The 16,124-nt window shown below is 34.3% G+C and overlaps 1 protein-coding gene across 1 annotated transcript in view; it reads left to right on the plus strand.

Moving 5' to 3' along the window:
- The window catches only part of LOC129789257 (protein O-mannosyl-transferase Tmtc3-like), a 203,225-nt gene that overhangs the window by 171,111 nt on the left and 15,990 nt on the right, over nt 1-16,124 (plus strand). The window contains exon 7 of the mRNA XM_055825908.1: nt 7,479-7,693. Within this exon, the coding sequence (XP_055681883.1) occupies nt 7,479-7,693 (215 nt within the window). The remainder of the gene's footprint in view (nt 1-7,478; nt 7,694-16,124) is intronic.

Genomic DNA, 16,124 nt, shown 5'->3' on the forward strand with positions numbered 1-16,124 from the left:
TAATTGTCCAGGAGTTGATATTCCTGGGATGAGATCCCCAATCCGGAGGTCACTCCATCATTACCAATGAAGAGTGACCACAAATCCGGCGAAGAACCCACCAATTTGCCCCAACAGCCCCTATTTTTCCAGAATTTGATATTACTGGGATGAGATCCCCAATCCGGAGGTCACTCCATCATTACCAATGAGGAGTGACCACAATTCCGGCGAAAAACCCACCAATTTGCCCCAACAGCCCCTATTTTTCCAGAATTTTATATTCCTGGGATGAGATCCCTAATCCGAAGGTCACTCCATCATTACCAATGAGGAGTGACCACAAATCCGGCGAAAAACCCACCAATTTGCCCCAACAGCCCCTAATTGTCCAGAATTTGATATTACTGGGATGAGATCCCCAATCCGGAGGTCACTCCATCATTACCAATGAAGAGTGACCACAAATCCGGCGAAGAACCCACCAATTTGCCCCAACAGCCCCTATTTTTCCAGAATTTGATATTACTGGGATGAGATCCCCAATCCGGAGGTCACTCCATCATTACCAATGAGGAGTGACCACAATTCCGGCGAAAAACCCACCAATTTGCCCCAACAGCCCCTATTTTTCCAGAATTTTATATTCCTGGGATGAGATCCCTAACCCGGAGGTCACTCCATCATTACCAATGAGGAGTGACCACAAATCCGGCGAAAAACCCACCAATTTGCCCCAACAGCCCCTATTTTTCCAGAATTTGATATTACTGGGATGAGATCCCCAATCCGAAGGTCACTCCATCATTACCAATGAGGAGTGACCACAATTCCGGCGAAAAACAAAAATTTTTGCCCCAGTCCCCCCCCCTAATTGTCCACGAAAAGGTTAGTTTAACATCAAAAGATTCATTTAAAATGATTGGGAAAATAAAAAAAAATGTAGTGGAAAAAAAAAGAAATCATTGACATTGGTAAGATTTGATACCGCGACCCCGCCGACCATAATATACGAAAACGGCTACGCTACACGTCTCCCAAACCAGCGTTGCCAGCAAGCAAGCAAACTTTTTATTAAGCCTGCCTACCACCACGCTCACGGGGTGGAGAAACACACACACACATAAGCATGCGCGCCCGGATAGGGTGCCTTACAGGCAGCGAGAAAGAAAAAACCGCTGCGAACAATCTTGCGCGCTATTCTTTTCTCGCATGAAAATCTCCGGTGCCGAGCCGAACATTTGAGGTTTTTAATGCCCGGAGATTTATAAAAATTTTTCGACTCCTTTCAGTAAAATCCTTATAACTCCATAGGGACATTAAATATTTGCGTAATATTTTATGGGGTGATAGAGGGATAGTTGGAGCACTGAAATACACAAAAAAGCATTATAAGCCTAAGTCGACTTAGGTTCATAATGAATGGGCCAAGCGAATATATATTGGCTGTGGGTAGGGGATGGGAGGAAGAGCATAAAAAAATTAATTTCCTCCTCCATCCAATTCAAGGACTATGTAAGTGAAAGATGGGAACTTGTAAGACAGCGCACACATACACATTTATTCACACGAATGCGAAAAGATGAGGAATTGTGCAGGGCAAAAAGGCGACTGTGAGAGAAATGACGTACAATAATGAGCTTAAAAGCTTTACTATTTTTTATTATATACATAGATATAAAGCGTACCAAAGTTGGATTATTTTTTGCCTCGAAAAAAAAGATGCGACCAATCGGGCTTATTGTTCGCTCAATAATCAATCAAGATTAGGTTTTGTGCCATAAAATACTTGGTTCGCATTTAGAGGAAAAATATTCCACACATTCATGTAAGGTCCTTATACTTTGCCCAGAAAGAATGAGTCACAGGGTGTTGGGTAGAAGGGGGTGGTGGTAACGAACATTTCGTGCGACATTGGAGGAAGTAAATTGAAATGGCTTTCCCGCGGACGGCACAAGATGTTGTAATCCTCTTCGTGACTCAGATGATGGGGGGGAGGGAGAGTAGATTGAGAAAAAAGAGAGACAACCAATAAATGGAAGTGTTGGATAATAAAACGTGAAAAGTACAATTTCATGTTCTTGTCTATCAAATTCAGATGGAACTCTAACTTCTCAGGAAAAAGGTTTAACAGTGTGCGGGGCTTCAGTAATGCACACAGAGTGCGTCTACAGGGGCAGACTATGTGGAAGGAAAGAAATCAATGTACGGATAACCGACAGTGTGAACTCGTTAGAAATTAATTAACTACTAATTGCATCTTCTCCAGACAGTGGTGGCAATTTAATTGAAAATTGAATTCGCACGGAAACAACAAATTCATTGGTAACACATGCACTTACATAATCGGAGAATTTGCCTCAATATATGGATTAAGGATTACTGGATTGTGGACTAAGAAAGAAACCATCAATATACCTACCTTATACCTTCTGAGTTTCAGTTGGTTTACCATGAACATGTGTACAGGAAATGTGGCGACACGATAAACCTCAAACTACACACTAAACAGCTTTAGGCTCATGTAACCAGATGCATCTGAATATTTTGATAAATTATATTACTACATACATGCTGTCTTGTTTTCGATATATTAGTTTGACTTTGTTTAGCAGTTCTCAGTTTTATATAATGGGCCTAATTCAGCTACCAAGAAACCCTTGAAATCTTTGAATTTTGTACTGAAATTTCAAGATTTCAAGCGAATTTCAAGGGTTTCTTGGTCGCTGAATAAGGCCCAATATTTTGTGAAAGTTAATCTTCAATAATAAGAGTCTTTATATATGTTGTTTTTTTTTATGGGAACAAGCGAAGAAAAGTCCAATATTTAGTTAAAGCTCTCAAGCTTGAAAAGCTTCCTCAAACTTTTCAAAATCTTTCAAAAAATGGGTTTGATTTTGATTTCATTTTGTCATCACAGTACTGTAAAATTTTTCTTTCGTATTGTCATTACATACGTAACATATGTACATATATACCTTATGATCTCTGACATAACTTATTTACGATTGCACCATATTTCTCGTTCTTTATTTCCCCTCTGACATTTGAGGAAGAAACCCTTCTCACAGACGAAGTGACGACAAAAGGGCAAAAAAATGTATTTTATACGATGGAGGCGCCAAGTGAAAAGTATCTGTTAATTTTTATGGACGCGTGGGATTTGTTATATGGTTTTCGGAAAAGTGTTTTCAATTAACTTTTATTATTTTACGTTACATATGAAGCACATTTGGGGGGTGAAAACGTGATGCAGCAGTGACCCCAACGTATTTTCTCCTTCACTCGTACGGTAGAAATTGTAAATAGTAGAAATGGAGTATGGGGATATGAGCGGGAAAATGGTCTTGTTACTTGCCTCTTGTCCATATGTACATACATATATAGAAACCCATCCGGCACACAATTTTGTCGAGAGTGAGGAAATGATAATACAAAATGGGTCACACATACACACAATTATTGGAAGAAATGCGAAACGTTGAGCTTTCACAGCTTCTACTTCTCCTATATCTCATGGGTGGTGTACTTTTCCACAATATACCTACTCCCCACGCCCCCTTACACTCCGTATGATCCTCTTTCGTCACATGAGACAAACACTTACGTTGAAAAAAATTGAGTGTTTGAAAAGTTAAAGAATTTTTGGAAGACATTCACGTTGTCTTTTTGCTATTATTTTTCTTTTTTTATTACAAGCCCCCACACACCGAATGATAATTCCACTTGACGTAGAGTGAAAGTTTATACCACTTGTTCTGTATGTTATTCTTTTACCAGGGTTGGTTGGTAGTACTACAAATAAAATGGACAATTTATTGTACAAACAATTGGGGATTTCCCACATTTTCACTCCATTTCCTCATTTTCACAATTTTTTTTATGTCACACCACATAGCCATTTATTTGTAGCGCTTATGAGAAAAAAAACTACGTCCAGCTAGGAAGTATTAAAAAAAAAGTATATATAAATTGTGTATGTAATCTAAAAAAAATGCAATTACTTCCTAAATGGCATCAAAGGCTGTCTTTTGCACAGTCCGTGTGCTTTTTTTTAAAATTTTTATTTCTGATGTTTCTGTGTTGATATTAAACTTTTTTTTAATCAACAACTTTGTAACTATTTAACTTCACTCTTAATTGGGGGAATTATGTTGACTTCGTTAAAAAATATATTTATAAAGCAATATCAAAGGTAACTCACATACATTTAATGTAAAACTGTTTGGGAATTAATCTGGTCTTTTATGAGATTCTTTTTTTTTTCTATTTGAGGTTTTTCTTAAATTTTCAATTAATATTGTTTTTATGTTATAAGAACAACAGAGAATGATATCATGACCTCCTGAAATAGTCTATTATGTATAGTAAAAGCTCCTTTCTAAATATTTCTTATGCCATACAAAAGTCATACAAAAAGCTCTAGTTGTTTGCCTCTAAAATTGACCAACACTGTACTAATGACGACTTGTAGATTTTATGCACAGCTGGAACAAAATCTTTTTTCGGTTGGATGCACACAGACTCAACGAGAAAGCTAAAGAAGTTTAATAAACATAAACACAAACTAAAAAAAACTCATATCCCAGAGAGATTATCCAGCAAAGCACAAGAAGCTCAGATTTAATGTCGCAAAAGAGTTTTGTTTTTCTGCAAGTTTACCTTTAAATAAATGTATAAGAAATGAGGAGAACTTTTTAATTCCCCTAATAGTGTAGCACTATTTCCTCCTATTAATGAATGTTTAGCGTGACTTAAAAAAAAAGATGTGAAGAAGTAAAAAGAGGGTGTAATTTAAACGGCACACTCGAGGAGAACTGAGTATTGGAACATTTAGTGGAGAGCAAGATACACCAAAGCATACAGCATGGTTTTGTTTTAGAGTGTATGGTAGTGGCAGATATCCCTGCAACTTCCACTCCAAAAGCATTGGGATGCTCACAACGTGGTGGATAGGGGGCGGGGGAAAGGGATGAGAGGATCTGTGGGTGGTGGAAATGTGGTGCATGGTAAATTTAGCACTGTATGTAATTATATGTGCTCTCTTAACAACGATCCTCCATTGAGACAGAGGTGATTATATACACGTACACACCATTCACTTTACTCCTCGACATCGCCACCCCCATCCCGCCTGTCTACTTTCCATACAACACGAGACATTACATACATTTAAACTTAATTCTCCACGTCTAGGATATTTATGGGCCACTATATCTACATATTTGAGTCGTATAATTTCTAACATTCCATTCCAAAGTGCACGGCAAGAGGAACAATATACTGCATTTTACTACCTTGTTTCCTCCCTGATGGAGTACCTTAGGAGGAAAAATTAGCGAGTAGGTAGTATGTAAGCAGCGGGGGTAAGTGATGAAGACTGCACCGAGGACAAATTGACATGAAGTTTCTGGTAGTTGCACCATGGCACTAATTAACCAACCCCCCTCCCTCCCACTTTATGTACAGTACACCTACATATTTTATCTATTGATGCGAGAAAAAAATGATCAGTTAGATGACTAATTATGTGCAAAGGAGGCTACAGTTTAAATTGGTTTTCTCGTTTATTGAAAAACTTTCTCTCTAGACAATATTCGGTTAATTTAACTAATTTACGCCTGTTCGACAACATTCTTCAATTAGTTCATAATAATTGACTTTTAATTATACCTTTTTCCCGCGCGATAAATTTCATTTTCATATACGAAAGTTTTCTAACTTTTCCTCAAACAAAAACTGTCATGTTTTCAAGGCGCATGAAATTATGATGAGGGAAAAGAAAGTGAAGAAAGTAAACTTTTAAATCAAGTTCTTCCTTACAAATAAAGTAAAATGTCCCTTGAGAACGGTCCACCACCACATGTAACACTAGAACCACAATTGAAAGAATTGTGACTAAAAATTATTTACAAAAATGAAAACTCGATATAGCGAAAAATGCAGAAAAGCTTTTATTCTGCTTCTTAGAAAAGAGTTGAAAAGTAATATAAACTTACTACCTTGGATAAACGTGATCAAAGGGATTCGTAGGGGTGGTCCATTTGAAGCTTTTCCCTTCTTCCTTTATTTCATAAATCAATATTTTGGTTCCTTGGAGCTCTCTCGCCTTTCTTTGTTTAAGATTCCAAAAAGCTCGAGAAAGTTCGGGAAGAACAAGGAAATGCTGAGTTAAGTAAATCACATAAAACATGACTATTTATTAATAAATTAAGTTAATATCTTAATTTCTCGTGGTAATCACCACACCACAACCTACCATCTCGCAGTGATGCTGTATAGGTTAACTTGTTAACTAAAGGTACATGATGTGTATGTTGTATATATTGTACGTTAGTAAATTGGAGCAAGTAATGGTTCCCACTTAGAACGGGTGGGTAAATGTGTTGTTCAGCGATAATTTGTCGTTCCCGATAATTTATCGGTTGAATTATGTGCAGTGCACAGAATGTTTTGTCCGAGAAATTGATATTAATACGCGTCCATAATTGGAAATGCGGGATGTAATCGGATGGAGAATAAATCACAAATTAATAGCGGAAGAAGGGAAATCCATAATTTCAAATAATCCCTCATCGTCGAATCGAAATGAGTTCCTTCTTCTCGCAATTTGCTGCATTTTGTGGGGGAATTTGTGAAGGGGGTGTGAGACTGTTTTTCATCAGTGTGTGTGTGTGTGTTCTGTTTTTCATGGTATGTGGCGACAGTGAAAGAAAATGAAATTGCTGCTGGGAAATTTCTCGGGTGCGGGGATTGGAAAATGGGGGCAAAATAGAAATCGCATTCTAAATTGCCAACTCCAATTGGAAGGAACACGACTTTTCTGGGGGTTTGTGCACCACACATTTATATATCCCATGGAATTGTCGTCAATTCGATGGACTTTTACAACCAACTTTGCTACACTGCATCCAAATAAATAATACAGAATAATGTTGCTGTGGTGAACATATGTTGGATTACTTCTTATTGCACAAATAATAAAGAGGAGTTGGACAGACTGGCGCATTGGGGGCAACATAAATTAAAAAAACTAGAATTTTGAGAGATTTTTTCTAAAAAAAAAATTTTATTGTATTATCTGTTTTGTAAATAATCTTGGCTGTTTTCTTTTATTAAAATAAAAAAATAAATATTCAAAAACCTTAACTGGGGAAATCATCTGAATTGATGGAACTCGTATTAATAAAAAAAAAAACCTTAACTACCTATATATTTTTAACACATGAATAATTTTTCTGTCAGAATTTGAAAATTTTAATAAAATCTCAACACTTGTACCGATCTTACCCACTTTACCCCATACTTCCCTATATAACTGCAACAGTGATATATAATAACAGCAACCCAAAGGAAGAGTTTGTTCTGAAGATCTGTGTATTATATGTATATAAAACTGCAGGAAGTGGGTGTGTGGGTGTGTGGGGGGGGGGGGGGGTGGGTAAAAGTTAAAAGCAATTTCCACATCGCTAGATTGTGATTTCTCTATTACAATGATTTTCTTTTGTATTTTCCCTCCAAAAACAGTTGGGCGTTGTATTCCTGGAACAGGGAAAAGCGTCACAGGCTCTGGCGTATTTAGATAAAGCCCTCGAATTCGATCCGGAGCACGAGCAAGCACTACTTAATTCAGCCATTCTACTGCAGGAGTTGGGACGTGTCGAACTACGGAAGATTGCACGTGAACGACTCTTGAAACTTTTAGCAATTGATGGTTTGTACTTTTTCCACAATTCGCTTTCATGACCTTTTTTCTCACCCATCCGTGTGTACACCCAGGAAAATATATAAACTGCAAAGTTAAATATATATAAACTGCAAAGTTAAATATATATATAAACTGCAAAGTAAAATATATATAAACTGCAAAGTAAAATATATATAAAACTGCAAAGTTGAATATTGCATAGATGGAACAGTATAAAGCGAATGTACGGTAAGTAAAACTTACAGGCTGTGATTCTTTCTTTGTCAGTGAAATGTGCAAAATTGGGTGAATGGGCTGAAATTAAGGAAAGGTTAAATTCTAAGGAAAGACTGACTCGCGCGATGGCTGTGATTCGGGCGCGCGAGTAAGTCTTTCCTCAGAATTTAACCTTTCCTTAATTTCAGCCCATTCACCCAATTTTGCACATTTCACTGACAAAGAAAGAATCACAGCCTGTAAGTTTTACTTACCGTACATTCGCTTTATACTGTTCCATCTATGCAATATTCAACTTTGCAGTTTTATATATATTTTACTTTGCAGTTTATATATATTTTACTTTGCAGTTTATATATATATTTAACTTTGCAGTTTATATATATTTAACTTTGCAGTTTATATATATTTCACTTTGCAGTTTTATATATATTTAACTTTGCAGTTTATATATATTTAACTTTGCAGTTTTATATATATTTTACTTTGCAGTTTATATATATTTAACTTTGCAGTTTATATATATTTAACTTTGCAGTTTTATATAAAGGCGCCCCGCTACGCGGGGCGCTGGTTTATATTAAGAACCCAAAAACTGGAAAGAAAAATATTATTAAAAATATTCACAACAAAATATTACAGAAAAACTTGCCTTAAAATTCGTATGTAGAATACTGCGTTGGCCGCTCATGTTGTCGCCTGCCCGTTGATCTGCGTTGCTTGTAGATGCTGGTTGAGGCCGTTGAGGTCGTTGAGGTAGCCTGTTTGTCTTATAAAAGAAATTAACTACATATTATGTTATTTTATCTATTTGGTAGGAAAAGGAGTTATTACTCTATTTTCCAAAATATATTTTATGTGTTTTCTCATTTTTGTTACATCATATCTTTGTTGGCATGGGTCTTTGCCTAAAACGTAACTGACCGCATTTGCCATAGCAAAAATGCCACACATGATATAGTCTGGCTGACTCATTACTTTCTTAATTTTAATATGATTAGAAATTGGTTTTAAATGGGGATGCAATTTGCTCAAAAAATTTAAGGCCTGATCATTAACTGTTGAGCCGTTCATCGAATCATAATAATCTATCGTATTGTCACCGTTATATATCGCGAGGGTAAAATGTCCTATGAAATTAGATTCTTGTCCAGAAGTAAGTATTATTTGAATGTGTTTTCTATTGGGACGAATTATGGGGCATTCGTCTGTATTGTGGACTCCAAATTCAAGATTAACGTTTTTAAATTCGGGGTATTTTTCGGTGAGAATATGCATGAAACGGTATATATGAAGTGAACTTGCATATGTGGAGTCTAAACTTATATCTTCAGTTCTCCATAGTTCAAGTAGAACGTCAGGTTGGTCAACAGGTTTTTCTGGACTTTTGTCTTTGACTATTTTCTTAGTAGTTGATGGAGAAGAAATATTTTGGGGCTCTTTGACAATTTCGGGGGGTGGCAAAGAATCCGGCGTATGAGATTTAGGAGGTGATTTTGAAATAACTTTTTCTGGTTTCTTTGGGTCAGGCGTATGGGGTTTAGGAGGTGATTTTGAAATCGGCGTATACGGTTTAGAAGGTGACTTTGGAATAAATGTTTCGGGTTTCTTTTCATCGACTATGCAATAAACGGGACGATGATCAGAGAAATAACTATCATAAATTCCGACTGAGCAATTTTCATTTGGAATATTGCTTATAACGACATCTAACTGACTGTCATATTTGGTCGTAGTTTCATGAGAATCTAATTTAGATTCCAACTGAAACTTTGCAATAAAGCTTAAAAATTTCTTATTTACGTTATCCGCATGAATATTGAAATTAAAATCACCTGTTAAAATAATTTTTGAATTCTTAGGAATTTTTGAAAAAACATTTTCAAATGAATTTGCGAAAACATCGAAAGGTACTTTAGGTGATTTGTATCCAGAAATGACATAAAATTGATTTCCGTAATCTAAAACGAATAAGCTTAAAGTGTATTTCTTCTCATGATCAATTTTTAAGTCTTCTACTAATACTTTAACTTTCGACCTATCTTCATTTTTGACCAAACATAAAAGGCCTCCAATATTCTGTATCTCATTGTCTTGTCTGTATAAGGTAAAGTAACCCTTGAAACTTGGAATTGAATAAGATTGAAACGTTTTAGTTTCAGAGAATATTAAAATATTGAAGCATTTATACCATGAATCGGTATCAATATCTTTGAAATGTTTATGCAAGGATACGATATTGTGGTAACAAATTTTAATCTTTTTCCGATCTACTTTACGAACATCTTCAAAAATGTCTTTTAATGGTTTTTTTGTTCGTAAATTATGGATTTCATTAATGATTCGTTGTCCTACGTGTGAAATTTGTCGTGGGTAAAATGTACCAATTATATATAAACCGTTTAATGACGTTACTCTACTCAGTGCTACGTACATCATGCACAAGCTAATATTTTCTTGTTTAGTAAGATCAATACATATTGATTGATACGTTTGGCCCTGACTCTTATGCATTGTTATAGCCTCCGCAGGCATAATAGGAAATTGTACCCTTGATACTGTAGTGGTACTACCGCTATGTAATTGGAAACTGAAATTGCACTTTTCAAGTGGAACTAAATTTTCATTTAAATTATTTGTCTTTAAATAATTTTGGTAGCGCTTTTCCTTATTGAGTTTCTTACCAACTCTGTCTTCTAAAAATTCTAACCATAATAGAGATATATTCTTCTTTGAGTCAAAAGTTATGTGACGGAGTATTCCGCAAGCTCCATTTACTAAGCCGTCTTCTACATCTATATTCTTAATTACCATATATTTAATTCCTAGCTTTAATTGCAAAGTGTAGACGGCACCTGCACTTTTATTGGTATCTCTAGTTTGAAGGTCTTTTAATATTTTATCCGTTTTCTTATCGCTTATAGATTTGGACTTTTTACTAGTAACTACTTTATCTTTTGCTATCGATGTGTGCAATTCTCCTGGAAATTCGGAAATTTTCCTTTCATTATACGCGTCAACATTTGCACGTGTGGCAAATAATCTAATAGCTTCTAATGGAACGTCCTTTGCACTCTTAACCGTTCTAGATCTAATTAAATTTATATCTTTCTGTGTCATTTTTCCGATTGCCATATTATTTAATGCTATTGTGAAATCTAAATCACCCTTTTGGCGCATTATTTCATTTAATTCAAAATACTTGAATTCTTCCCAAAGAGGATTGATATCTAAAATATTAATGCTACTTTTAGTCGGTGCACGAAATATTGAAACATCTCCAACAGGAGCTATTTGATTGAGATCTCCTACAACGATAACTGATTTACCACCAAAGCTTTGATTTACTCCAAAAATTTGTTTTGATCTTTGATTCATTTTTAAAAACATATTTGAACCAACCATTGAAACTTCGTCAACTATAATAAGGTCAACGTCTCTAAGTTCACAACGAATTGAGTTAGCAACATCTTCTGAGAGACGATCAGTATTGACAGGATTTTGTGTATTGGGAAGCGCGAAAGCTAAATGAATGGTCATACCATTTATTAGAAAGGCTGCCATGCCACTAGGAGCACAAAGTAATACTTTCATAGTACCTGGATTACTATTGGGTAAATTATCAAAGTGGTGTGTTATTAATTGATATAAGCAGTTTATTACGCGAGTTTTACCTACACCAGCTGAGCCTGATAGAAATATACGAATTGGCAATTTATTAGAAGTGAAACACTTTATAAATATGCATTACGATTTGCCTCTGACGTTCATTAAGAGATTGCATTTTTAAGCATAAATCATCTTTGGTTATTCTAACGGGGGAAACATATTTTCTGGGTTTATTATCACCGGGTTTATCATCTTTGGGTATAGGATCAACTTCTTGTGATTTCGATACAGGTTTGTTTATATCAGTTTCTTCATCGCTTTGGACATCACGAACTTTACCTATAGCTTCTATTATTTCTTCTTCAGATACAAAGTTATACTTATCGCGCACTAATTTTATCGCTTCTAAGTTCTTCAAATAAAGTTGCTTGCAATCAGCATCTTCAATTTCGATCTTTTCGTCTCTAAATGGCAAATACAAGAGACATTGAAAACGGTAATAATTTTCTTCATCTTTAAGTTTATCATATGGTTTAAATCTGACTATTTTAGATCGAATTCTCATACTTATATCTGTTTCATCGTCACTATCATCCTCTTCTTTACTTCTCTTAACTTCAGTATAATCTGCCGCATATTCAATCAAAGTTATATTATTTAATTCAGACTTTCTCTTCTGATATTTAAGAATTATATCTTCGGCAAATATATCAGTGGAATCTGGGGGTAAATTTTTCAATTGTTTCGTCTGTTTCAACATTCTAGCCCTTTCATTAATTGGCCTAGTATTTATATATACGTTTGATCTACTACATCGACTCATAGGAAGTGATAAGCAATAATAAGAAGCTTCTTGAGCACCTACTAATTTAGCATTTAGAAGTCCACTTGCATATTTTCGCATTCGTTCTTCTAAGGTATAATTCTTATTTACTTTAATTTCTGCTGATATATCTTTTAAAATTTTCGCAAGACCAGAGTCTGCTTTTGTTACGTAATCGACAACATATTTGGCTAAAGCAAAGACTTCTAAAACGGGTTGAATATCCATATTGGATTCCGTATAATTTAAAATATCTTCATTATACGCATTTATATTGACCTCCCTACTGGTACGTTTAAGGAACAAACGGGGACGTTTAATATGAGCTCTAATAGCTAATATATATTTCTCTCTAGTAATATTAAGTTTAAATAATAAATCTTCAAAAGACATATCGACATATTTCTTCGAAAAATTTTGAACTTCATTGTCAATCTGTTGATAGATTTCATTTAAAGTTTTACGATTGTGTAATTTTCTCTCTTCTTCGTTAAGGGGCAAAAGAATTTCTGTTTTATCCATTGGTGGATGTGGAATATTAAAACGACACCTTTTCCGTTTGCCTTTGTAGCAAGTTTCGGAATGTCTATGCATTTGTCTCTTAATTAAGGGATATTTAATTGGATCTTTATATTTGCATGTAACAAATTTATCTATAAATTTAATGACGCCTTCAAATGTGTCAGGATTTTCTGGATCAAACTCGGGAAAATCTTTACACCATAGAAGCATATGAATATGAGGGCTTCCTCTCATTTGAAATTCTACTCTTTGGAAATAATCAATTACGAAATTGTCTTCAAATGGACCACATTTTTGAATTTGGTCTTCACCTACTTTGACTGTTTTACTTGGATCAATTGTTAGCATTTTCATTAAATTCTTTGATTTATTTTCAAAATATCTAACACACGTAATAGGGTCATTTTGAATCATTTTGGTCCTATCGGCCTTTTCAAGGTTCATACTTTCTAGAAAACTTATGTTTTTATTTAAATTTTCAGCTAAATTTTGCAATAGCTCTGGGCAATGCATTTCGGAACATGTTATTGTGAGAAATAAATGTGGTTTTCCTAATTGTCTAATCATTGAAAGAATTATATTCTGTTTCTCTATAAAGTACGCGGGAGTTAAAGGATTTGCCTTAAGGAATCTATATCCATCATCAATTCCAACAAGTTTATCGACTTTTGTTGGGTTAAGAGCATCACCTGCAGTAACATTTTTAACGTTTTTGGATTTTCGTAAACATATATTGACTGTACTAGCAACGGAATTTCGCAATTTTATATTAGCGCAATATAAAACTTTTTTGGGAATACGACATCGAGGGTCTTTTCTACGAAGTTCTGACTTGACACGTTGGTGATAGAAAATTTTATTAATTTTGTAAGTTTGTCCACAATAAATTTTAGGAAAGGACAATTCTTCTAGATTTTTATGGGTATCGAAATAGACGGGTTTCTTTCCTTGACCAGGGGCCATAATACAAATTTTACTAGCCGCGGCTTCATATGCATCAAGATCTAAAAGCATAACATCTTCATTCGGTAAATTATCGTCATCATCAAAAATGTCTACAAGGGGATCTTTATTTTCGTCTTTCTCACTTTTAATCTTTTTATTGGGTTGTGATAAAGGCTTTTCTTCCTTAATTTTATTTGTAAAAGTAAAAGTTCTGGGAAATCAAAACTAATATTATCTTCAAAATCATCATTTTCGCGTTTTCTCTTCTTGGGACTTTCTGGAATTTCTTCAATTTCCATTAAAATATTATATACGACATTACTATTATTTTCATCAATTTGGGACGTTGAAACTATAGGGAACATTGTTACATTTCCGGTATTTAACATGGTGTATAAATGATTTCTCATTTCTTCAATTTTATAGCAAAGATTACTGGGGTCAATGTTATTAAGCAATGCTACACTATTTGCAATGGCATGAACACCACAAGAATAACTATCATTCTGCTGAAATGTTTTCATGAATTTAATTGCATCTTTCTTCTTCATTGTAGTAGGGTACATTTTCTTTAAAAATTTAATGCAATCTTCATTGAGTGTTTTCCAATCTAAGGAATCATATACGTAAATAGTTTTATCTTTATGTACTGTTGTTACCCAATGACCTATTTTATTATCACCTTTGGGTTCTAAAAACAAAATTTGAACGTTTCTTCTATTTCGACCTTTTGCCTTAACATGCTTGAGGCCCATATCACAAATATAAAAAGTTGGAAACATGTGGTTGTTTTTATATAATTTATTTATTATTTCGATAAATCGTTCAGTATGATCACTATTTACGTAAATTTCAAAATTGCGAACATCTTGAATGTTCCATTTAGCATCTGGTTTAAATGAGGATGGTTGTGAATTTTCATCACCAGATAAAGTTTGGATTTCTGGGGGAATTTCTTTCTTTTCGGGACTAACAACTTTATCATCACCTTTTGGTTCATCTTTAACTTGATCTTCCGGATCAACTATAAAAGAAATTTCTATATCTCCGATATCTTTTAAATAATTGGGATCAACCGTAATTCCTTCAGATATATAAAGAGGGGTTGTAACTAAATAATTAATCGCTTCTAAAACTTTCCTAATTCGTACCGTTTCGAACATATAATGACTCTTGTAATCTTCGTGTCTCTTTAATTTAACTTGAACTGTATTCATATTATCAAATCTTCGCGGTAAAACTTTAACCATATCGTTTATTTCAACGGGAATATGGACAACGCTACCTTTTAAGCCTTTCTGGGGGTTTAATGCGTACTTCTTTAACTCTCTAATTTCCATAAAATTTATTATAGGGGCTACCATTCTCTCTTCTAATTCACTTAAATCTTTGAGGCAATCAGGAATTTCGGGAAAAGCTAATCCGTTTTTAATTGCAAGTGTAGGTAATTTATTTCTATTTAAATAAGTGTGACACGTAGTGCAACAATACTTTGATATTTTGAGGAAATCTTCTAGGTCTGATTTATTCTTGTACTTGCATTTATTAATATTTAATTCTTTGACATTATGTCTGAAAAATTTTCCTTCGCAACATCCGCAAATATAATTCGTGACTTGTTTGCGTTTATCAAAAAATTCTAAAAGGGTACGATTTTTATCTTTTATCTTCTTAACCTTCAATTTAAAATTTTTATTTCCCAATTTCTTGTAGTTGTAATTAATTTGGAATTTTAAAGAGCGTTTTAACCTGTCTCTAAACATTAGAATTTGATTTTCGAACTTTGCTTGATCAATGGAAGAATATTTGGATTTTAATGACTTTTCAATTCGTTTATCTATAAAATTATTAGGTTTTAATTTCGAATGGTAAGATTTTATACTACTTTTCTGCATTCTAATCTTTCTAAGTAAATTTTCCTTTTTTCGAAATTTCGGATCTTTGCGTTTTAAAATGTTTCTCAACTTTCTATCTTTATTTTCAGAAAATTTCTTGTTTATGTTTGTTCTCTCAATCTTATGTCTTTCTTTTCGCTTAACATTATCAAGGGATTTAATCATGGGATTTTGTCTTTCAATTTTACGCTTTTCTCTTCGCTTAACGTTTTCAAGGGATTTAATCACGGGATCTAGCCTTTCAATTTTACGTTTTTCTCTACGCTTAACGTTTTCAAGGGATTTAATCACGGGATCTTGTCTTTCAATTTTACGTTTTTCTCTACGCTTAACGTTTTCAAGAGATTTAATCGCGGGATCTTGCCTTTCAATTCTATGTCTAATTTTTCGTTTAACATTATCAAGAGATTTAATCACGGGATCTTGT

The sequence above is a fragment of the Lutzomyia longipalpis genome, chromosome 2 (assembly GCF_024334085.1).
Source record: "Lutzomyia longipalpis isolate SR_M1_2022 chromosome 2, ASM2433408v1".
Taxonomy (NCBI): domain Eukaryota; kingdom Metazoa; phylum Arthropoda; class Insecta; order Diptera; family Psychodidae; genus Lutzomyia; species Lutzomyia longipalpis.